The sequence below is a fragment of the Phodopus roborovskii genome, unplaced genomic scaffold (assembly GCF_943737965.1).
Source record: "Phodopus roborovskii unplaced genomic scaffold, PHOROB, whole genome shotgun sequence".
Taxonomy (NCBI): domain Eukaryota; kingdom Metazoa; phylum Chordata; class Mammalia; order Rodentia; family Cricetidae; genus Phodopus; species Phodopus roborovskii.
Window position 1 is genome coordinate 1,930 of NW_026125970.1, and position 25,707 is coordinate 27,636.

The following is a 25,707-nucleotide window of genomic DNA, read 5'->3' on the forward strand; positions in this document are numbered from 1 at the left end:
AGGAATAGGCAGGGCTGGTGGGTGCAGAGAATAAGTAGTAGGAGGAATCTAGGCTTGGGGAGAAGAGACAATGAGGGAGGAAGAGAGGGCTCAGGGCCAGGCAACCAAGCAGCCACCAGCAAGACAGACACAGAAGAAGCAGGAAAAGTAGGACACACAGGATGAAAGAAAGGTAAAAAGCTGTGAAGCAAAACCTAGATAACGAGAAACAGGTTAAATTAATTTATATGAGCTAGTGGGACAAGCATACAACAAGGCTGAGCATTCGTAACTAATGATAAGTCTCTGTGTCATGATTGAGGGACTAATAGTCTGAGAAAGACTGTTAGACTCCCCCATATGTTGTCATATTCACCACATGTTCTCATTAAGATCAGTAACCATGTGTGTCCTTTGCAGGGGGTATGATGGTTAGATTTTTGTTTGGTTTCGTTTCTTTTCTTTCTTTCTTTCTTTCATTTTTTTTTTTTTTTTGTTTTCTTTTTTTGAGACAAGGTTTCTCTGTGTAGCCCCAACTTTCCTGGAACTTGCCCTGTAGACCACACTGACCTTGAACACACAGAGTCCACCCACCCTTGCTACCCAACTGCTGGTACTAAAATTATGCACCATCGTGCCAGCTTATGGTTAGTTTTAAAAGTCAACTTGTCACAACCAAGAATCACTTGAGAACGGAGTCTCGGTTGTTGTTGAACTGTCTAGGTCAGGCTGGCCTGTGGGAATATCTGTGGGAATTATGTTGACTCTTAATTGAGGTGGTAAGACCCACTCTGAATGTGAGTGGCACCATGGCTGGCACCATAGCTTGGTTCTGGATGGTGTGAGCATAGAGAAAGCTAGCCAGGGAGAACCAGCAAGCAAAGACCCAAGCATTACTGTCTTTGTTCTTGACTTCCGTGCAGTGATGGAGTGGAACCTGGAACTGTAAGTGAAAAAAAAGTAAGCCCTTTCTTCCCTCTGTTGCTTTTTGTCAGGGTACTCTAGCACAGCAACAGAAATAAAACTAGAACAGGGGAACCAGATAACAAAGCCATACTCCAAAGAGTGGTGTGGCATGCTCAGATACCTTCTATTTTAAATCTGCAATTTTCTGTAATGTAAGCTGTGTTGCCTCTTTTGTCGTTCACATTTTAATAATGTCTTCTCTCTCTGTTTTTGGCCCATCTAACTGAACCTATGTCAGTTGTGTTGTTCCTTCCAAAGAACCACTTTTTCATTCCATTGATTTCTGTTCCACTCATTATCATGTCCTTTCTTGCTTTGGATTTAATTTCTTCTTCTGGTGCAGCTTCTTAGGGTGGGAAACTAAGTTTAGCAATGGGAAAATGCTCTTTTCTGTAATGGGCTTTTTCATCAATGAATTTCCCTCCAAACACTCCTTTAGCTGCATCCTATAAGATCTGGCAGGATACTTTATGTCACATAACTTCCCTGGATTCTTTACTTTACTTTAACTTCATTCCAGATCATACAACATACTTTGCAGCAGCACTTCTTAGGGAATTTTCATTTTGTATTATATTTCAAAACTCATAAAGTATATTTTCTCCCTAGAACCATTCCTTGATTTTCTTCATTTCTAGCATATCATTGTTTTCTTTTATTATTTTCTTTACTTTTCATGTTCAGAGGCTCTATTTTTGCCCCTATTGTAGTACTGTGGATTTTTTGAGACAGGATGAAGAAATAATAATGAATAAAAAGCAGGAATTAAGAGGCAGCCAGTCACTGAAAGGAAAAATGAAAGAGACAGCAAAAGTTAGGGATTTATTAGAGGTTGATGGTATTCTATAGGAAATGATAACAGAACACTATATAAGAGCTGTCACTTTTAGTCCTTTCTGAGCAAGTGAAAAATATGCTTCCCTATAATTTTTCTTGCACGTTTATAAAAACAAATCCCAATAAAACAGCATAACTGACTCCTAGAGACTGCCTCACTCAGGAAAACAGGATCAGAGGGATTTCAGTCACCTAGGTCTGTAGCACCTAAATATCTATCGTGATGAAAACATGAGTTATTTGCTTCTCATCTGAGACCACCCATGCAAATGTATAGAACAGGACTTCTTACATCTACAGTTCAAAAGAAAAAGAGACTAAAGAAATTTCTTTCTTTCTTTTTTTCAAGACAGGGTTTCTCTGTATTGCTTTGGAGCCTTTCTAGAACTCTCTCTGTAGACCAGGCTGGCCTCAAACTCACAGATATCTGTCTGCCTCTGTCTCCTGGGTGCTGGGATTAAATTAAAAGGGTGCACCACCAACGTCCAGTGAGACTAAAAATTTTAAAAAGGCTACTGAAGACAGGTTGTGACACACATGCACTACCAGCACTTGAGAGGCTGGAGGATCAGGATTTCAAGATATCCTTGGCTACACAGAGAGATAGAGGCTAACCTTGGCTACATGAGATCCAGTCTCAAAGAAAAGAAAACAAAATCTTAGCAATTTAACTCTGAATGCTGTTGGGTTTAACTCATTTGGCTAAGAAAACCCATTGAACAAATTCCTAAGATTCTCAACCCAATACAGAGATGATAAATTGTCAACCTGCGAAGACTATTAAGGACTTTCAAAGCTGACCAACACCCTAGGATCTGAAGACAAAAAGAAAGATTACCAGGAACTGTGCTATGACTGAGCTCTGAAGGGACTTCCAAGTATATCCAGAGTGAATGTGTGCAGGTAGGCATCTACAGCTAGGTATAGTGAATGTGTGCGAGTAGACAACCACAACTAGGGAGAGTGAATGTGTGTGGGTAGGCACCCAGAGCTAGGTCTGCCCATTAGGTCAATAGGGATAACAGTAGAGCTCTAACACAGTAACACTGATTTAGTTTGTTGTTTTCAAATTTCCTGGAATTCTTTCTCATGGGGTGACATGAGCTTCCAGTTGAAATGGGAACAGACTCTAGAGTTTTGGGGAAAGTATGAGAAAAATGGTCACAAGCCTGTAAGAAACAGGAGCAAATTCTTTCTTAGTTTGAGGCTTATTAAGTAACAGTCAGAGCAGGGTGGCAAGATGGCTCAGTGGGTAAAAGGCTTGCTGTGCAAGCATTAGGACATGGGTTTTAATCCCCAGCACCTATTAAAAAACTGGGCATGGCCACACATGCTTGTAACCTCAGCATCAGAAGGGATAAAAAGGATCCCAACATTATAATAGCGGGCCAGTCTAGCCGAAATGAAAGTTTGGGTTCAGTGAGATACCCTGTTTGAAGGGAATAAAGGTGGCTAGCAATAGAGGAAGACATGTGACATCTTTTTGTGGCCTCTGCGTGCACATGCGTGGGTACACACATCTGCATATACTATACACACCTACATATAATACACATGTACATGCACCCACACAGGACAAAGCTGAGCATGGGATATGTGGAGACATTTTAGTACAAAAGGACATGTTTGAATACTGAATGATAGCAGAGAAGGATGCTAGAAGGAAGATAACCAGAGAGAGAGACCACTGGAAAAATGATCTGTTTGCAGTTCAAGGAGCCAAAGAGGCCAGGGCACCATAGCTAAGCATCACAGAATTACAGGAAATGCAAATAAAACAAAGAAACATCTGAGCTTTCTAAACCACTTAAATATGCCCATGCTTTCAAATAATACATTTTTTTTTTTTTTTACCTTATTCAGCATCACTGTTATGGACTCACGAAAAAAAAAAAAACCCATTTTCTTTGAGCTCAGGAACTGTCAACATCAGTCCTAATGGTATCCAAGGCCTGATGAACTTCATAAATGCTGTTCTGTACACTATAGGACCTTTAGCACCATCCCTGGTCCTGAATCACTAAATGCTACTTGTGTTGTCCTTCCCCAATAGTTGAAATACCTAAAAATGTCTACAAAGTATCCTGAGAATCCCAGTCACAAGGTTGTGGGGAGGAAATGGAGCCATGGCAGGAAGGTGTTTGTAGTTGAGAATCACTACATTAGCTATACTATTTTGAATAATAATTGTTTCAAAGTAATAATTATTGAACATCATCAAATTCACAATGTTTTGTTTGAGATGGGATTTCTCTGTACAGCCCTGGCTATCCTGGACCTCACTCTGTAGACCAGACTGGCCTTGAATTCACAGAAATTCACCTGTCTCTGCCTCCTAAATGCTGGAATTAAAGGTATGTGTCACCATACCCTGCAAAACTAAGTGATACTATTTAACAAAACTAGCATGATATAAGTTTCTTATTTCTCAATATGTGACTCATCTTAACTAGCTAAGACCATAATCTAGCACACAGAAATATTACTTTCACCCCATTTCAGGTATATTGCAATCTGACAAGATAAAAGTGATTAATACTATTTCTATTTAATATAATGGTTTATGTAAAGTCAGGAAGCAGAGGAAAATTTGTACATCTTGAATATATACATACAAATTATTTTTAGGCAAAGTTAAAGTGCACACATTCTCTTCTATGCTGGTTATAGACTTTATATGTAAATCACTTGTACTGGATGGACCATCTGATCATAAAAACATCTTACATATATTCAAAATGTAAAAGCAGTAGAGTTTCACATCACTGTTAATAAAGAGGTTACTAGTGCCACAGAGACTGCCTGATGTGTCCTATTTTGGTATAACATAGTTCCCTTTACTATACAAATGACAACTGGATCTTGCTTTTACCTGACTTATCTGTAGAATCTTCAAATTCCACGAGGAAAGAGTACCCATTATTCCAGATGTGGAGGCAGGTGGCCGGGTCATAAGAGATAGTGAGTGGTTTTAAGCCAGGGTCATAAACACTGTCCCTCCATCGGATGTTGATGGGTGACTGCCGATCACCCGCAGGAACAAGGTCCAAATTCTCCCAGAGTGGAGGTACTAGGAGAGAGCAAGTCTGGGCAGTTAGCAAAAAACAACCACTATCTAGCACCACACATAAGACCATCCCATTTGGGAAGAAACCAGAGAGCTGAAAAGGCAGCTCACAGTCTCAGACATTAGCTGTTTGGGTCCTTAATTAACTGTGTAAAACAGATCAGGGCAGGCCAGAGAGCACCTTGCAGGGGACTCTTTATTCTGTCAACTAACCCATTTCATCCTGTCTGCTAATGTGATTTGAAGCCAGTGCCATCAATTCTGTGGAATCAGCAAAATACATGGGGATTAGAGTGTGGAAACAGTTTTCACAAATGCTGCTTTTTGTTTCATTGTAATTTGTTGAACTCCAACAAACTAAACCAGTTTCAAAAACAAGGTCAAGTGAACTTTCAATAACAGACTTTATCTCAACAAAGGGAACAGAGTTAGAATGGTTGGAAAGCAAGCTTTAATTCAGTATTGTCAGTTTTCAGTTGGTTGGCTAGTATATCCTGCTGCCTAGAAGATGAATAAGTGTGTATGCCAGGTCAACCTCTACAAACAACTGTGAGGACTAAGCAGCTATCCTATAAGGCCTGTACAGACACCAGCATTGCTGAGGTCCCTCAAGTACACAGTTTGTCACAGGAATATGGACACAATCTCTTAAGGTATACCACACAATTTGTCTGGCTTGTGCTAGTCCCTCCTCCAGAGAGCCAAGCCCAGGTCTCTCAATAAATATCAGCAGACTTCCTGATGACAACACAGAACGAACTGGTAAGCAACTTGAAAATGAACACAACCCACACCTATCAACTTGGGATGGTCTGCCTTGTCCAACTGGATGGCTGCATGTAAAAGAATCCAAATAGATCCATGTTTATCACCCTACACAAAACTCAATTCCAAATGTATCAAAGACCTCAACATAAAACCAGATACAGTGAACTGCTTAGAAGAGAAAGTGGGGAATGGCCTTGAATGTGTTGGAACAGGAAAAGATGTTCTGAACAAAACACCATTAACACAGGCACTAAGATCAACAATTAATAAATGGGACCTAATGAAACTGAGAAGCTTCTGTACAGCAAAGGACACCATCATTCAGACAAAGCATACAGAATGGAAAATCATTTTCACCAACTACACATCTGATAGAGGACCAATATCCAAAATATATGAAGAATGTAGATATCAAGAAAACAAATGACCCAATTAAAATGGGGTATATATCTAAACAGAATTCACAATGGCCATCAGGGAAATAGAAATCAAAATGACTCTGAGATTTCATCTAACACCAGTCAGAATGGCTCAAATAAATAACACAAGTGAAAGCTCATGCTGGTGAGGATGTGGAGAAAGGGGAACACTTATCCATTGCTGGTGGGAGTACAAACTTGTACAGCCACTATGGAAATCAGCATGGTGGTTCCTTGGAAGACGGTAATTGATCCACCTCAAGATCCAGGTTTACTACTCCTGGGCATATACCCCAAAATGCTTCATCCTACCAAAGAGACAATTGCTGTTCTATTCATAGTATCTAGACAATGGAGACAACTAAGTGCCCCTCAACAGAAAAATGGATGAGGAAAATGTGGTACATTTACACAATGGAGTATAACTCAGATGTTAAAAACAATGTCATCAGGAAATTTGAAGGCAACTAGAACTAGAAAAAAATCATCCTGAGTGAAATAATCCATACTCAGAAAGACAAAAATGGTATGTATTTGCTTATATGTGGATATTAGCTATTAAGCCAATAATAACCAAACTATAATCCATAGAGCCACAGAGTAAGCGACTACGGGGAGGGGAGTGAGACAGAACTCCCTAGGAAAAGGAAATAGGATAGATAGTTATGGATGAATGGGGGTGGCTAGAACAGGAGGATAAAGTGGAGAGGGGGAGGGAAAAGGGAGATGAGGGAGGAAATATGGGGAGAGATAGCAAAAATTAAGAGCCATTTGAAGGGTAATGTATGATGGGAGATGTCATTCTGTATATATGTTTCTCATACTGGTTAATGAATAAAGCACTGTTGGCCAATAGGAAAGGAAGGTGGGAGGGACTAAGAGACAAGGAGGAAAGAGGAAGGAGTAAGGAGGAGTCAGCATGGAGAGTCTGGAGAAAGCAGTATGGCAGCCGGCTCCCAGTAAGACTACATGAAAATACATAGATCAGCAGAAATGGGTTAATACTTAAGACAGAGCTAGCCGATAAGAAACTAGTACCAGGCCAATAGCATTGTATCAAATACAGAGTCTCAGTGTGTTATTTGGGGCTGGTGCAGTGGCAGGACCAGACCAGCGGTGGGCAGAAAAACCATACTCCTTACAAATGTATTGGAAACCTAATACAGTAGAAGCTTCCTAAAATATATACACATACAAACGGGATTTAATGAAGCTTCCAGTACTTGGAATGGATTACATCTAATTGAATTGTTGGTCAAGGGGTCTCATGGGAATCCTCCAGACAACCCAGGCTGTTGCTAAGATTATAGGTACTCTCCAAAAACTGATGACAAGGCCCTAATGTTGAAGACAACACCTATACAACTCATTGAACATGGAGATATTGAGCTGGTGCCTACATAGAGTCTTCACCCCTATGTTCTAGCATCTTTGATTCAGGAAAGTACTCGGCATGCTATCAAAACAGAAACCTGAACACCAGCCTAGCAATAAAATCTTTGATCTACAATAGTGTCCTGCCTAAAAGATATGTCAGTGCAATGGTGGCACAAAGCTTATGGGAGTAACCAACCAATATCTGAGTTAAGGCCCATTCCACAAGATGAAAGTCATACGTGATGCTCCTTGGGTGAACAAGAATCTAAGACTAGATAGCCCAGGGACCCAGTCTGAAACTGAATACTACAGTTCTACTGAATAACATAGCAATAAAATGATTCCTAATAACATTCTGCTCTACTCATGGATGAGTCCCCTGTTAAACCATCATCAGAGAAGCTTCCTCCTATAGTAGATGAGAACAAATACAGAGATGCACAGCCAGACAACATGCAAGGAGTGAGAGGCCTTAGATCATTCATCCCTAAATGGGATGTGTTCATCAAATCCTTCCTCAGGGCTCAAGGAACTCTGTGGAAAAACCCAGAAAGGATAGAGTACACCACAGAAACAACATGGTCAAAGCGCATATGAATTCATAGACATGCCCAGGGTCTTCACAGGTCTGCACCAGATGGGGTCATAGAGGTAAAAAGAAAAGTGAACACATGCCCCCATCCCTAACCCAGCAATATCCCCAATTGATAACCACTTGCAAATGAAAATTTAGTTTTCTCCAAGGAAGTCTTACTGAGAAACAAACTACTCTTAAGGGTAGGCTGAATGCCCAGCAGTACTTGGCCAATAAAAAAAAATAACAGAATCTTTAAAGGTCCCTTTTTTAAACTCCTTTTTTGCTTGTTTGTTTTTTTATTTTTTTATCTTTTTTTTTATATATCAATCTCAGTTCCCTCTCTCTCCCTCCCTCTTTCCTTCTCTCCCACCCTCTCATGTCCCCCGACCACCCTCCCCTCCCATCCCCCCACTCCACATATAGGGTGACGACTTCCAGGATGGGCCATTTAAATCTGTCAAGTCATTTGAAGTAAGGACTAGGACTTCTCTCCTGTCTCTAGGTTAAGGGAGTATCCCTCCATGGGGACACCAGGGATACATCCTGGTTCCACTGTCAGAGGTCCCTTAGACTGCTCAGGCCTTTTAACTGAGACCCATGTTTGGGGGTCTTAGTCAGTCCCATGCTATCAGTCTGGGGGTCCATTAGCTCCTCCTTGTTCAGGTCAGCTGTCTCTTTGTGTTTCTGTAGCCTGGTCTTGTCCTCCCTCTCTGCATCTGGATTCCAGTTCAGTTCAGTGTTTCAGCTACTAGATGAGGGCTCTATGATGGTGGATAAGTTAGACATCAATCTCATTGTCAGGGAAGGGCATTTATGGTAGCCTTTCCACTGTTGCTCAAATTGTTAGCTGGGGTCAGTCTTGTAGGTTTATGGACATTTCTCTAGAGTCAGTTTTTCTCTTAAACCTATAATGGCTCCTCTCCCTTCCTCCCTCCTTTCCCTTTCTCATACCCTCACATGCCCCCACCACTACCCTCCCCTCCCACCCCCCACTCCACATGTAGGGTGATGCGTCCCAGGAGGGGTCATCTAAATCTGTCAAATCATTTGGAGTAGGGCCTAGGCCTTCCCTACTGCCTCTATTTTAAGGGAGTATCCCTCCATGGGGAATGTGTTCCCAAAGTCCTATTGTGAACCAGGGATACACCCTGGTTCCACTGTCAGAGGTCCCTTAGACTGCTTAGGCCTGCTAACTGGGACCCATGTTCAGGGGGCCTGAATCAGTCCAATGCTGGATTCCTAGCTATCAGTCTGGTGGCCCATTAGCTCCTCCTTGTTCAGGTCAGCTGTCTCTATGTGTTTCTGCAACCTGGTCTTGTCCTCCCTCTCTGCATCTGGATTCCAGTTCGACTCAGTGTTTAGTTATGGGTGTTTGCTCAGCTACTAGATGAGAGCTCCATGATGGTGGATAAGTTAGTTGTCGATCTCACTATCAGTGAAGGGCATTCCACTGTTGCTCAAATTGTTAGCTGGGATCAGTCTTGTAGGTCTCTGGACATTTCTCTAGGTTCAGTTTTCTCTTCAAACCTATAATGGTTCCCTCTTTTATGTTCTCTCTCTCTCTCTCTCTCTCTCTCTCTCTCTCGCTCTCTCTCTCTCTCCTCTCATCTATTCCTCCCCTGACTCAATCTCTCAATCTTCCTAGTCCCACGTGCTTTCCTCTCCTCCCCTTCTCTTTCTCCTAGTTCCTTCTCCAATCACTGCCCCCCCCACTCCCCATATGCTCTGGAGATCTTGTCCCTTTCCCCTTATGAGGGACATTGTACGAATCTTTTAGAATCCTCCTTGTATCCTACTTTCTCTGGTGGTGTGAATAATAGGCTGGTAATCCTTTGCTCTATGTCTAAAATCCATATATGATTGAGTAGGTTTTTCTGTGTTGCCCTGGCTGTCCTTGAACTTGCTCCATAGACCAGTCTGGCCTTAAGCACTTGCTTCTGCCTCTGGAGTGCTGAGATTGAAGGCTTCCACCACCATTGCTGGTCTTATTTTCTATTTATGTATTTTTAAATTTTTTTCTCCCTTACAACCCTACAGGTTCTTTATGTATGTATTATGGCTTACTGTTTAGTGTTTTTATGGAATTCTTGAGTGTGTGAACAAGTGGGTCAATACATCTATATCTTTTTCTTGTGCCTTTCCTTGGGCTCCTTTCTTTCTATTTGTTTTGTCCTATTCCAACAAGTTAGTTTTTCTTTTATCTATATATTACATTATATATTATTCCTTAGAAGCTAGGCTACATAGGTCTATATAGTGAGTTCCAGAATAGCCAGGACTATATAGAAAGACCCTAATTAAAACATAAAAAGAAATAATAATAATAGTAGAAGTCTGTTTGTTTTCTAAAGAGACAGAAAGGGGGTGGACCTGGATCAAGGGGAGGTAGAGAAGAACTAGGAGGAGTAGAGGGAGGGGAAATAGTAATCAGGATATATCATATTTTTTTTAAAAAAATATTTTTTTGGGGTTTTCTGTTTTTGTTTTTAAGACAGGGTTTCTCTGTGTAACAGTCCTGGCTGTCCTGAACCTCACTCTGTAGAGTTCCTCGAATTCACAAAGATCTATCTGCCTCTGCTTCTCTAGTGTGGGGATTAAAAGTGTACACCACCACCACCTGGCAAAATCTATTTTCTCTGCTCTTGATGCAGGCTGCATTGGATGAACTAGCCTGGATAGTGCTGGATAGCCTGTCTGGATAGGGACAATAAGGGAAAGTTGGTGGACTGACCACTACAGCTACCACCCAAGCCCAGAAACAGGGTATGAGTTGGCCCACATCAACATCTGCCTCATCTATGAATTGTTAGAGCAGATAAAGTGGATGAACCTACAGATCTAAAACAGTAGGATCTCCACAACACAGGACAAAAGCAGGCCTCAGTATGAGCCCATTATCGGTGGTGTAGCAGAAATCAGAGGCCTTGAGCCAGGCCAATGACTGTGGCAATGGACACTTCCAAGTAAAGATGAGTGGACTAAAGGGTAAACTCTGTGAGTCAATGGGCCACACTACAGCTTCCATGATTCTTCTCTTTTTTTTTCTTAACTTTTGTTTGTTTTGTTTTGGGTTTGTCCTTTTAAATTTTGGGTTGTTTAATTGCAGGGCAGAGGTTGCAAGGGCAGAGGGAGGATGTGAGGGAAAGGGATATGGGTGGGATTGGAATGCATGATGTGAAATCCACAAGGTATCAATAAAAGTTAGAAAAAATAATTTCAATAGAAGGAACAAAATTGAAGCACCAAGAATGGACAGAATCAAGGCCAACAAGAAAAGGAGAAGAAACATGGGACTGTGGAGATGGCCTATTGGTGAAGAGTGCTTGCTACTCTTCCAGACTAGCTGAATTGGGGTCCCAGTACACAAACCAGGGGGCCAACAACCACATGAAACTCCCTTTCCAAGAGACCTAACTCCCTCTTCTGGCCTATTAAAGTTGCTGCACAGTTACATACATATACATAAAAATGAAATAAAACCTTTAAAAAAAGCAGGAGGCAGCATAAATGGACAGAAGTTAGCAGCAATGGTCTATATATCTTGCCCCACCACTGACTCTAAGGGTTTCATTAAAACAGCTGTGTTATTAACAAGAAAAAATCTCTCATATATGTTGCTATCATCTCCATCCTTCTATTAACACAAAACAGAGTCCTGTCTCAGAGAGGATATTTCACTTCCTTTTGGTACTTGCCCAAACTAAAATTCTCCAAGTTTTATCTTTCATTTTTTTTGCTTGATTTTATCTTATCAATAGTGTCCTGGCAGATATGGAGCCCTCCTGAGGGTGCAGACCAATTATTTTCAACATTAGGAAAGATTCAGCCCCCAACAGACATTAGACAATTTCCAGATGATACAGGACAAAACTGGCATAGGGTTCTACCGCCCTCTACTGGATAAACTCCAGAGATGCTGACAAACACCCTTCTCTATACAGGATGGACAGATTCCCCAAAGCAAGAATTATCTTGCCAAAATGTCCCTAATACCAGAATTGAGAAACCTCCATCTAGAGCCAAAAGCTATATGTGAACTCACAGTTTGGTTCACAGCCTAGTCGGTTTCAGAGATTCCTGGCCCAAAGAAACCTTCTATCTGGCACCTCTGACATCTTCAGACTATGGACAATAACCTAAAAAGTTATACTGTTTAAAAGCCAACAAGTCCAGCCTGGTCTACAGAGTGAGTGCCAGGAAAGCTGCAGCTGTTACATGGAGAAAGGCTGTCTCAAAAAAACCCAAAGCTAAAACCAAATCAAAACAAAAAACATACAAAGCCAACAGGTGAGCATCTCCTGTAAAGATCATGGAAGAGCTGGAATGCTAGTTATCGGGTCCCTAAAATAATGCCCTCATTAATCTTTAATTGTTCAACATTTCATTCAGAAAATTGGAACTCTAAATTTTCACATCCATGCAAGCAAACACCAGCCCAAGAAAACCAGGCTGGGCCTATTCCTTCAAGTGCTCTTTTCCGATTATAGTGCAAGACACAACTGATAACTTTCATTTTCCAAGTTCAGCTTCCATCAGATATTATTTCATCCTATCCACCTCGCCTTTTACTAATCTAGACCACTGAGAGTGGGAAGTCTTGGTCACTGTCCTCTTAGCCAGCTTTTGGCTAACAGCTTGCTTTTCAAAAGATACATTCACATTTTTATTCTCTTCTCTTCCTTTCTTTCTTCTTTTTTACTAGTACTTGCTTATTTTTTCCCTTGAAACAGGAAGATTATGTTGTGTTCTAAGAGGTTTTATTTTTACATATTTCTTATAGAAAATAAAATAGCAATGCTTGTGTCAAACACAGCTCAACTTAGTAGAGTCAGATTGTTCATAAGCATCTGTAATTACTATGGTGGTAGAGTGTTCATCTCCCAGGCATGATAATGTAGGTTCAATACCCAGGACTGCAAATAATACTTATTATAATAATAAAAGATTTTGTAGCTAATAAGCATCACCACTTAATTTTTTAAAGATGTTGTCTTAGGGTTTCTGTTGCTGTGAAGAGATACCATGGCCACAGCAACTGTTAGAAAGGAAATCATTTAATTGGGGCTGGCTTACAGTTCAGAAGTTTAGTCCATATTCTCATGGCAGGAAACATGGCAGTATACAAGAAGACATAGTGCTGGAGAAGGAGTTGAGAGTTCTACATCTTGATCTGCAGGCAGCAGAAGGAGACTGCCATACTGGGCATAGCTTGAACTTATGAGAACTCAACACCCACTCCCCACAGTGACACACTTCCTCCAACAAGGCCACACCTCCTAACACCACTCCCTATGTACTAAGCATTGAAACATAAGTTTATGGGAGCCATATTCAAACACTACAGATTTATTTTTTATTTTTATGCATATGGTTGTTTTGCCTTCATAGCTGTGTACTACATGCATCTCTTCAGCCCCTTAAACTTTTAGATCCCATGTTAACCATACATTTGGTCTCAACTCTTATTTGTTTAGCTTTGATATAGGGTGTTCTTTGGAACTGTCTTAGTTTCTTTGGGCTTCTATAACAGAGTATCATAGAATGGGTAGCTAATAAACAAAATAAATACATTTTTTCCCTCATAGTTCTGATGGAAAGCCCATCAGAAAGCACCAGCAGATCTTGCATCTGCTGAAGGCTACTTTCTGATTTGTAGACAGCTGTATTCCTGGTGCCATCTCACTCCAGTCTTCATAAAAGGGCACTTATCCCATTCATAAGGGCAGAGTCCTCTTCATCTCATTGCCTCCCCAAGGCCACATCTCCTAGCATTATTACTGGGATGTCACACACAAGTTAAGGGAGACATATTCAGTTCACTGCAGTCAGCTATTTCTCTAGCCTTAAGAATATCCCTGTTTCAGCCTTTGAAGCACGAGAAGCACACTCATGCCTTGGTCCTTTGTTCCTTCTACAAAAACTAATTTCCCCTCACTCAATTCAAGGAATGACTCCCATGACCTTTAGGGCTTTGCTTAATTGTTCCTGCACTTCTTACTAAAGTTTCCTCTAGTTCTCCTATAGTAGGATTCTCCCATTTTTTTTTTTTAAAAACAGGGTTTCATCATGTAGCCCTGGCTATCATGGAACTCACTATGTACCACAGACCAGGCTGGCCTCAAACTCACAGCAACCCATCTGCTCTGCTTCCCCAGTGCTGGAATTAAAAATGTGATCCACAATACCTAGACATTTTTTAAAATCACAACATTAATTTCCCCTTCCAATCTTTATTCACAGGTGTAGTTAGAATTGTATGCTTAACTATCTGTCCCTTCTACTATTCTGCAAGCCAACCTGGCTTTCAATCAACATTTGTGGCTCAGATGAATAAGAGAAATAGCATTATGAAGGTCATGAAGGTGGCACTCTGATGGATGGAATTATTGTGGCTTGAACCAGGATGACAACAACAGATGTGCTATAGTGGACACAGGAAAAGTTCACAAGGATCTAACCCCAGAAAAAGATACAGGCAACTAAGGAACCCTGAGAGTGGGAGAAATTGTCTCTCTCAGGAAAGAGCACACTAAGTTATTATCAAATACCAAATGGTCAGCCCTGAAAACATACATACAATTAACATAATACAGACTGAATAGGTTGTACTTACATATTTAGGAATATACATATGGCCATGCATTTGAAAAGTAGCAAGGATGAATATATGGAAGTGTTTGGAGGGAAGAGGTGAAGAAGAAATAATATAATTATATTATGATCTCAAATATTAAAATAAAATTTTAAGGGGGTAGGGGAATATTGCGGTCATCAACCAGAAAGAAAGCAGTCCTGGCACAAGATGCTGCAGCCTCCTGAAGCAAGGCTTGATAGCAGTTGGAAAAATGCAAGAAACCCAGAGTATTTGAAAAATGAAAACATGGGGAAGGAAGTTAAAAATTATTGATAGCAGTCCGTGGGTTGGCCCTGATCCCGCTGCTCCTGTGTCCTGTCCCCATGGAGAGCACCCTTGGAGCTCTGATAAACCCCCACCCATCCCCACCGCGAGCCTGCCCCCACTACCCTGTACCCTACCCTGCCCACAGCCCCACCACTCTGGTTGAGCACTGGGACAGAGAGTGGAGCCAACAGTCCACCCTACTTCGGGGACTTCTTGAAGCAACTCTGAACATAGGAGACCGGCCTATCCACGTGGGACCACCCGTAATTTCCACCTGCTTGGTCTCTGACCCTGCCTCCAGTCCTCTGCTGGAGTCCCGGGCCCCTCCCAGAGAACCACCTATCTCTGTGGGATCACTGTGAGTTTCTACAGGCATCTTCTACTGGATCCTCATCCCTGACCCCATCCCTGGATCCCTGTCTGTGGAGAGACCTCCTACAGAGCTTGGACCACCCAGAGCTACAGATATTGAATCTCTGACCCACATAAGCCCATCGGGGAAGTACAATAGAGAGAGGGGGAGACCCCACCAACACCTACTGGAAGAAGCTATGGGAAGAAGGCAATACAAGAAAACACCTAACAACAGAAAGACAAGCATGACACCACCAGAATCTAGGGAATCTATCCCAACTAGAACAGAACACAACAAAGCAGAGGAAGCAGAAGGGAACAACTTAAAATTTACCATAATAAAAACGATAGAGGCCCTCAAAGAAGATGTGAGAAAATCCCTTAAAGAAATGGAGGAAAAAACAAACAAAAAAGTGGAAGAAATGAACAAATTCCTTAAGGAAAGTAAAGAAAGTACAGAAAGCCAAGAAAAAACAATTAAGCAGGTGAAGGAAATGGTTCAAGACTTGAAAACTGAAATAGAGAAAATAAAGGCAACACAAACCGAAGGAATGCTGGAAATAGAAAAACTGGGCAAAAAACTGGGAACTACAGACACAAGCATAACCAACAGAATTCAAGAGATGGAAGAGAGAATCTCAGGCACAGAAGATAAACTAGAAAAAATAGATTCATCGACTAAAGAAAATCATAAATCCAACAAATCCTTAACACAAAACATCCAGCAAATGTGAGACACCATGAAAAGGCCAAACCTAAGAATAATAGGCATAGAGGAAGGTGAGGAAGCCCAGCTCAAAGGTGCCAAAAACATATTCAACAAAATCATCGAGGAAAAGTTTCCAAATCTGAAGGACATGCCCATGAAAGTACAAGAAGCATACCGAACCCCAAATAGGCTGGACCAATGAAAAAAGAGCCCTCAAAATATAATAATCAAAACACCTAGCATACAGAATAAAGAAAGAATATTAGGAGCAGCGAAGGAATGAGGACAGGTAACCTATAAAGGAGACTTATCAAAATTACACCTGACTTCTCCATGGAAACCCTCAAGGCCAAAAGGTCCTAGATAGATGTTATACAAGTATTAAGAGAACACGGATGCCAGCCTAGGCTACTATACCCAGAAAAACTCTCAATCACTATAGGTGGAGAAAACAAGATATTTAATGACAAAACCAGATTTTCCCAATACGTATCTACAAATCCAGCCCTGCAGAAAGTATTGGAAGGAAAACTCCAACCCAAGGTAACTATGCCCACAAAAATGTAGGCAACAGATAATCTAACTACACCAGAAACCAAGGGTAAAGCAGAACAAATATATTCACAATACCACTGCCAACAACAAACCTAAAACAAACAAGCATCAACAATCAATGGTCCTTACTCACCCTCAACATTAATGGTCTTAACTCACCTATAAAAAGACACAGGCTAACAGAATGGATATGAAGGCAGAATCCATCCTTCTGCTGCATACAAGAAACACATCTAAACTTCAAAGATAGACATTACCTCAAGGTAAAGGGTTGGGAAAAAATTTTCCAATCAAATGGAACCAAGATGCAAGCAGGCATGGCTATCCTAATATCTAACAAGTTAGACTTCAAACCAAAATTAATAAATAGAGATGAAGATGGCCATTTCGTATTCAGCACAGGAGAAATCCATCAACACAAAGTCTCAGTTCTGAAAATCTATGCCCCTAATACAAAGGCACCCACATTCGTAAAAGAAACGCTACTAAAACTCAAAGCTCATATAAAACCTCACTCACTTATAGTGGGAGACTTCAATACACCACTCTCAACACTAGACAGAATCACAAATCAGAAACTCAACAAAGAAACAAAAGAACTAACAGAAGTTATGTCTCAACTGGGGTTAACAGACATCTATAGAACATTCCGTCCAAAGAAAAAAGAATATACCTTCTTCTCTACTCCACATGGAACCTTCTCTAAAATCGACCACATAATAGGTGGTATAACAAACCTCAACAGATACAAGAGCATAGGAATAGTCCCCTGTATCTTATCGGACCACCATGCTTTAAAATTGGAATTCAACAACAACACAAATAGCAGAAAACCTGCAAACTCATGGAAACTGAACAATGTGCAATTGCACCACACCTGGGTCAAAGAAGAAATAAAAAAAAAAAAAATAAGGACTTTCTAATATTCAACAAGAATGAGGACACAACATACCCGAACTTATGGGATACCTTGAAAGCAGTGCTACGAGGGAAGTTCATTGCACTAAGTGCCCATATGAAGAAAACAGAGGATAGTCACATAAGAGAATTAACAGCACAACTGGAAGCCTTAGAAGAGAGAGAAGCAAACTCACCCCGTAGGAGTAGACATCAGGATATAATCAACTTGAGGGCTGAAAACAACAAAATAGAAACTAGGAAAACAATACAAAAAGTCAATGCAACGAAGAGTTGGTTTTTTGAGGAAATCAACAAGATAGACAAACCTTTATCCAAATTAACGAAAAAGCACAGAGAGAACATGCAAATTAACAAAATCAGAAACGAAAAGGGGAACATAACAACACACACAGAGGAAATCCAGACAATTTTCAGGTCATACTTTGAAAACCTGTATTCCACAAAAATTGAAAATTCAAAGGAAATGGACAAATTTCTGGATAACCATCACTTACCAAAATTAAATCAAGAACAGACAAACAACTTAAATAGACCTATAACCCGCAATGAAATAGAAGCAGTCATCGAAAGCCTTCCAACCAAAAAAGTCCAGGGCCAGATGGATTCAATGCAGAATTCTACCAGACATTCAAGGAAGAACTAATACCATTACTCCTCAAACTGTTCCACAAAATGTAAATAGAATGTTCATTGATAAACTCTTTTTATGAGGCCACAATAACCTTGGCACCCAAGCCTCACAATGACACAACTAAGAAAGAAAACTACAGACCAATATCACTGATGAACATTGATGCAAAAATACTCAGTAAAATACCGGCAAACCGAATTCAAGAATACATCAGAGAAAGCATCCACCATGACCCAGTAGGTTTCATCCCTGGATTGCAGGGATGGTTTAACATATGAAAATCTATCAACGTGATCTACCATATAAACAAACTGAAAAAGAGAAACCATATGATTATCTCCCTAGATGCTGAAAAAGCCTTCCACAAAATTCAACACCCTTTCATGATAAAGGTCCTGGAAAGATCAGGGATAACAGGAACAAAATAAAAGCAATACACACCAAACCAACTGCCAACATCAAACTGAATGCAGAGAAACTTAAGCCAATTCCTCTAAAATCAGGAACAAGACAAGGATGCCCTCTCTCTCCATATCTCTTCCATATCATAGTGGAAGTTCTAGCTAAAGCTATAAGACAACAAAAGGAGATCAAGGGGATCCAAATTGGAAAGGAAGAAGTCAAACTGTCCCCATTTGCTGATGATATGATAGTTTACATAAGCGACCCAGGGAACTCCTACAGCTGAAAAAACACCTTCAGGAAACTAGCAGGATACAAGATAAACTCAAAAAAATCAGTAGCCCTACTTTTTTTAGATGACAAAGAGACAGAGAGAGAAATATCACCCTTTACAATAGCCAAAAAGCAACATAAAGTATCTTTGGGTAACACTTACCAAACAAGTAAAAGACCTATATAATAAGAACTTTGTGGCTCTAAAGAAAGAAATTAAAGAAGATACAAGAAAATGGAAAGATCTCCCATGCTCTTGGATAGGTAGGATATACATAGTAAAAATGGCAATCTTGCCAAAAAGCAATCTACAGATTCAATGCAATCCACATTAAAATCCCACCACAATTCTTCACTGACCTTGAAAGGATAATAATCAACTTTATATGGAAAAACAAAAGACCCAGGATAGCCAAAACAACCCTATACAATAAAAGAACTTCAGGAGACATCACCATTCCTGACTTTAAGCTCTACTACAGAGCTATAGTTCTGAAAACAGCCTGGTATTGGCAAAAAAATAGACAGGTAGACCAATGGAATCGAATTGAAAATCCTGATATTAACCCACACACCTATGAACACCTGATTTTCGACAAAACAGCTAAAATTATACAATGGGGTGAAGACAGCATCTTCAACAAATGGTGCTGGCACAATTGGATGAGGGTGTGTAGAAGACTGCAGATAGACCCATGTCTGTCGCCATGCACAAAACTCAAGTCCAAAGGGATCGAAGACCTCAACCTCAATCCAGCCACATTGAATGTCTTAGAAGAGAAAGTAGGAGGTACCCTTGAACAAATTAATATAGGTGACCGCTTCCTGAACATAACTCCAGGGGCACAGACACTGAGAGCAACAATTAATAAATGGGACCTCTTCAAACTTATAAGCTTCTGTAAGGCAAAGGACACAGTGGACAAGACAAATTGGCAGCCCACAGACTGGGAAAAGATTTTCACCAATCCTATATCTGACAAAGGCCTGATCTCCAAAATATAAAAAGAACTCAAGAAACTAGTCAACAAAACACCAAATAACCCTATGAAAAAAATGGGGTACAGAACTGAAGAAAGAATTCTCAACAGAGGAAATCAAAAAGGCTGAAAGACACTTGAAAGTGCTCAACATCCTTAGCTATCAGGGAAAGGCAAATCAAAACTACTTTGAGATACCATCTTACCCCTGCCAGAATGGCTAAAATTAGAAACACCAGTGATGGCTTATGTTGGAGAGGATGTGGAGAAAGAGGAAGACTCCTCCACCGCTGGTGGGAGTGCAAACTTGTACAGCCATTTTGGAGATCAGTATGGCGGTTCCTCAGGTAAATGGGAATTAGTTTACCACAGGACCCAGCAATCCCCCTCTTAGGCATATACCCAAAGGATTCACATCCATGCAACAAAGACATCTGTTCAACTGTGTTCATAGCAGCACTATTTGTAATAGCAAGAACCTGGAAGCAACCTAGATGCCCCTCAATTGAAGAATGGATAGTGAAGATGTGGCACATCTACACAATGGAATACTACTCTGCAGAAAAAATAATGGTATCTTGAAATTCGCAGGCAAGTGGATGGCACTTGAAGAAACCATCCTGAATGAGGTAACCCAGTCACAAAAAGAGGAACATAGTATGTACGCACTCATATATGGATTTTAGACCTAGAGCAAAGGATCACCAGCCTGTAATTCATACCACCAGAGGAACTAGGTTACAAGGTGTATTCTAAGTGATTCATATAAAGTCCCTCACAGAACTGGTAAGGGACAGGTCCCCCAGAGCTCAGGGGAAGTGGGGGGGGCAGTGAATGGAGAGAGAAGTAGGAGAAAGCGAGGGGGAGGAAAGGAAAACACGTGCGACTAGGAAGATTGAGCCTGGTTAGGAATAGAAGACGAGAGAGAGAGAGAGAGAGAGAGAGAGAGAGAGAGAGAGAGAGAGAGAGAGAGAGAGAGAGAGAGAGAGAGAGAGGGAAAGAGGGAGGGAGGGAGGGAGGGAGAGGGAGAGAACATAAAAGAGGGAGCCAATATTGGTTTGAAGATAAAATTGAACACAAAGAAAGTTCTAGAGAACTACAAGACTTCTGCCAACTAACAATTTGAGCATCCGTGGAAAGGCTACCATAAATGCCCTTCCCGGACAGTGAGATCAACAACTAACTTATCCATGGAGCCCTCATCTAATACCTGTTGGAAACCGGAGCAAACACCCATGCATAACACCGAGTCGAACTAGAACCCAGATGCAGATGGAGAGGACAAGACCAGGCGGCAGAAACTCATAGAGACAGCTGACCTGAACAAGGAGGAGCTAATGGGCCACCAGACTGATAGCTGGGAAGCCAGCATGGGACTGACTCAGGCCCCCCTGAATATGGGTCTCACTATGTAACTCAGGTTGGCCTGGGTCCATAATACTTGTGTTAAAATGACAGTGTGAGCCATTATGCCAAACTTTTAAAATAACTTTAAATGGGCTGGAGAAATGGCTCTATAGTTAAGCACACTTGCTTTTCTTACAGAGGACTTAAGTATGGTTCTTGGTACCAACATTTGGCAATTCAGAATCTCCTGTAACTCCAGCTCTATCAGATATGATTCCCTTTTGGCTTCAGAGGGCACCCACACATGTGGCATGCATATACATGCACATGCAAATATAAATAATAAAAAGAAAATGTAAAAAAAGTCTTAAATGTGTTCATTAATTTATTTTTGTCTATTTAATTATGTTTGTTTGTTGCTGCTGGGATTACAACAGTGTTGGCTGTCATCTACCATGCCCAGCTACACAAAAATTTTTAACAGAACTGAAGTTCACTGAAAGTCATTTTAAACATCAATTATTATTTTTTTTTCTCGAGCCAAGGCCTCATTAGGAGGCCCTGGCTATCCCAGAACTCTCATTATGTATACCAGCCTGGCCTTGAACTTCTAGAGATTTGATGCTTCTGCCTCCCAAGTGCTGGTATTAAATGTATGTACCACTACTCCTGGTTTGACATAGGTTTTTAAGTACAGAAAAAAAAGTAAAGAATAAGACATTAAGACATACCCAAGTATAGGTATGAACTTTTTAAAGGAGAGTCGTGTCTGACATGTATGGTGTGTGTGTGTGTGTGTGTGTGTGTGTGTGTGTGTGTGTGTGTGTGTGTGTGTGTGTGTAGCCCAGAAGAGGATGTGAGGTTCTCTGGAACTGGAGTGTGAGTTACCCAACATAGGTACTAAGTTATCTGCAAAAGCAGCAAGAGTTCTTCTTTGCTGAGCAGTCTCTCCAGCCCCCTAAGCAAGCTTCATAAATGTTATTGTTGTCCAGACTTTGTGTTCTTCACAATTAAATGGGGAATAATAAAACAATGTTGTAAAACTTTCATATAGGAATCATGAAGATGGAAACGTCTAGTGTAGTAGCTGTTAGGCACATATGGTTAAAAAATATTAATGGATTTACACTCACATTTAAACACATGAGACCAGTGACTACATTCCTTCCATTTTCCTTTTTTATTTATTTTAATCTTTGTAGTTTCATATTGTGTTTTTAGTGGCTGTATCTTATACAGTGCAGTTCAATAATCACAATGTTTATCTTCCTTATTAAAAAAAAAGCCAGATGTGGTAATGTACAGCTGTAATTCCAGCACTAAAGAAATGGAGACAGGAGAATCAGAGGTCTAAGGGCAGCCTCAGCTACAAAGCAATTTTGAGGCCAGCCTAGTCTACATGAAACCCTGTCTTAAGAAAACAAATAATTGTAGGAAGATCAAAAACATTAAGCATCATTAATGTAATAATAAATCTGTGTCACTTTTATTCTCCATTATCTTCTTTATACCTTTCATTAAATTAAAAATTACTGAGTCATCAAATTCATTTTCCTACGTTTTAAGATCTTATGCCTATTTTTTTTTAATGTAACAATTAGGCTAAATGGTACTCTGAGTGAAACTGAATTTAAATTTTCATCTCTGATAATTGGCATGTAGCTTATTAAGTCCTTGAGAGAGTTAATCTTGGGAAAACAGCAAACAGTAATTTGAATAGACAGCCCATGATTACTGAACAGAAAAAAAAAAGTAGAAGACAATGAGCACAGTGCTTCTGAATCTGCCACAATCTCCTACTTCCTTTATCCCTCCTTCTGCTTTACAGTCCCTTAAAATGGTCAGATTTGAAGCCAGGTGTAGAATATTTGCACTCCCAGTGATTAAAGCAGGAATATAATCAAGATTTCAAGGCTACCGGGGGACATATAAGACCAGACAAACAAATAATCCATAAAATGGTCAGATGTGAACACCTGAAACAAACACTGAACCTATGTTGAGGACAGACGATGAAGATAAGAATGATCCTGATGGGGTCTTGAGAGGTGGCTCAGGGATTAAGAGCACATGGTACTCTTGCAGAGGACCTGAGTTGGTTCCCAGCACCCTTATGGTGGTTCACAACCATCTGTGACTCTGGTTCCAGCAGATCTGAGTCCTTCTTCTGACCTCCAAAGTCACTCCCAAAATGCATGTAGCACAGACATATATGCATGCAAAACACACAAAATAAAGTGAATACATCTTTTTTAAAAAGAATGATCACAATATTAAAGGAGTGACCAGAAATGAATTTCTAACCTCTGACAACCAAAAAGTTCTTGTCTCAGAGCAGCTGGCCTTGTGTTGGGCAATTTAACTGTCAAAAACAATGAGTATTGTCTTTACAACTAAGCAGTGGAAGGATGGGCTGGCAGAAGAGGAAATATGCTCACTGATGCAACAAAGGCCATAATTTTCTGCTTGAAAAAAGGTGTTATATGCTAAGAGCCAACTTGGCATATAACTTGGAAACTGTGCCCTATTTTTCCCACCAACTTAGAAATAAGAACTTGTCTTAATATTTGATAGATTAATCAAGAGAAGTTGACCTCTGCCACTAGTGACTAAACCAAACTGTCCTAAAGACACAGCCGACAAGATTTTAGATGTTTAACTTTCAATCTTCTGCTAAAACCTAAAAGAGGAAAACTTTAGTAGGAGGAGCAATATGACTAATTTTTTCCATATTAGGCCTTAGACCACAAAGTACCAAAATTCACAGCAAGCCAGTCTGGATAGGATGTGGGCATGCTTGTAGGAAGCCACACCCAGCAACCAGAAATTTCTTATGACTCAGGCCAATTTCTTTTAATAAGAAGACACCCAGTGCTAAAGGCAAGTAAGGAAACTTACAGTTCAGATAGGGGCAGTTTAAGAACACTGGCCTTAAGCTAAACTAACACCATCATTAGCAAGCATTTTCTTTTTTACCCATCTTTTAAATTATATATGTGTGGTGTTATCGGGAAACCTAGATCTACATACAGAACAACATTCAAAAGTCTGTGGGAGGCTTTGTTTTTTTCTGAGTGGAATTTTTTTTTTTTTTTTTTTTTTTTTTTTTTTTTAGTGCTACACTTAGCTACTTCATCTGCCCATAGAGACATTCTTTTTCCTCATCTCAGTGGTTCTTATCCAGGGAACAGTTTTGTTCCCTAGAACTCATTGGGAAATATTTAGAGATACTTTTGGTACTTACAACTGGGGAGGGGAGCTTCAACTGGGATCGAGGAAGTAAACATGATTCCCCCACAGCCCTGTACCTATGCCAGGGTGGAGAATCCCTGTAACAACATGATGTGAACAATAACTTGTGTCTCTAAGGGAGCAATGGGGCATTGAAAGAATACCATCTGCTGCCTCATTTGATCTCACATGTTTACAGCACAGCACACACTTGTAAGCTGGTTGGCTAGATTGACTTCAGAGCATGAAGACAGTAACCCACTTGTAAAACTTAACATGCAAATTCTATAAATGTAAGATCAATTGCAACAGTTTGCAGTCTGTGCATCAACCTTAGTCAAAAGAAGCAATAAGATATCAGACTTCAAGACATTTCAAAGTTTTCATAGCTATAGTCCACTTTCAGCATGACATCTTTGAGCATGCTAAAACAGGTCTAAAAGGACTTTCCATGTCTACTGTTTTTACAGTCATGTTCACAGGTTTTGTTTTGTTCTTGAGACAGGGTCTCTCTGTGTACCATTGGCTGTCCTGGAACTCATTCTGTAGACCAGGCTGGCCTCAAACTCACAGAGATCTGCTTGCCTCTTTCTCCCAAGTGCTGGGATCAAAGGCATGCACTACTACAGCCCGGCATGTTCACAGTCATTAAAGTGTATAATCCCACATTAAAGTTTGTACAGATAACTAGCAACCAACCTTTTCACTCTCCTAAAGGATTGATGTACTCACAGGCTCGGTTCCGGGTTCTGTAAGTGCAGGTGTAGAGACTACAGGACCTCACTGGCATAGACCTCGGAACCTGGAAACTTCTCCACAGCAATGTCCATGGAGATGCTTGCAGAATTCCTCTCATCATCACCATCATCTTTACCTTGGAGTTTCCAGCAGTGGCCAAAAACCTCAAGGGAGCCTAAATCCTGGAGGGGGAGAGAGGAAGGAAAGTTATATACCACAGGGAATTAAAAGCCCAGGGAACCTCAGAGAGGACATTGGGAAGGCCAGTTCACACCCTGATGTGGGGGTGGGGCGAATGAGAGTCAACAGTTTGTATTCACTCTTGTTTTTCTAACTGAGTGCTCTGGTGGCATGCAGGGTTCAGAGGACTGACTCATGAGTTTGGCCATTCTCTCAGAGTTGGCAAACACTAGAGGCCCAGAGAAAAGATTCTTCTTCGTACACATAAAGACTGTTTGTGGTACCTACAGTTTCTTAAAATTAAAAGAAAATTTATTCCCTTGATTCCTAATTATTTACCCAGTATGGTATTTACATGTAAGAAGAATTCAATGACTAATGGCCCTTGCAGGCAGCCTAAATTAAAGCAAAGCAAAACAAAACAACAACAACAACAAAACCTGTTTCTGGCTTGCTTTTAAAAAACAACAACAGCAGATACATCCTGACAAAACA

At 40.5% G+C, this 25,707-nt stretch overlaps 1 protein-coding gene across 1 annotated transcript; it reads right to left on the reverse strand.

Moving 5' to 3' along the window:
* Positions 1-1,616: 1,616 nt before the first annotated feature.
* Positions 1,617-25,212, reverse strand: LOC127218192 (carbonic anhydrase 5B, mitochondrial-like; the record flags this gene model as incomplete). The annotated part of the gene is made up of 3 exons (XM_051179220.1): positions 25,027-25,212; positions 4,655-4,852; positions 1,617-1,728 (listed from the first exon to the last, which is right to left on the reverse strand). Coding segments are annotated over exons 1-3 (446 nt in total), but the record flags the coding sequence as incomplete, so codon positions are not given.
* Between the last annotated feature and the right edge of the window lie 495 nt (positions 25,213-25,707).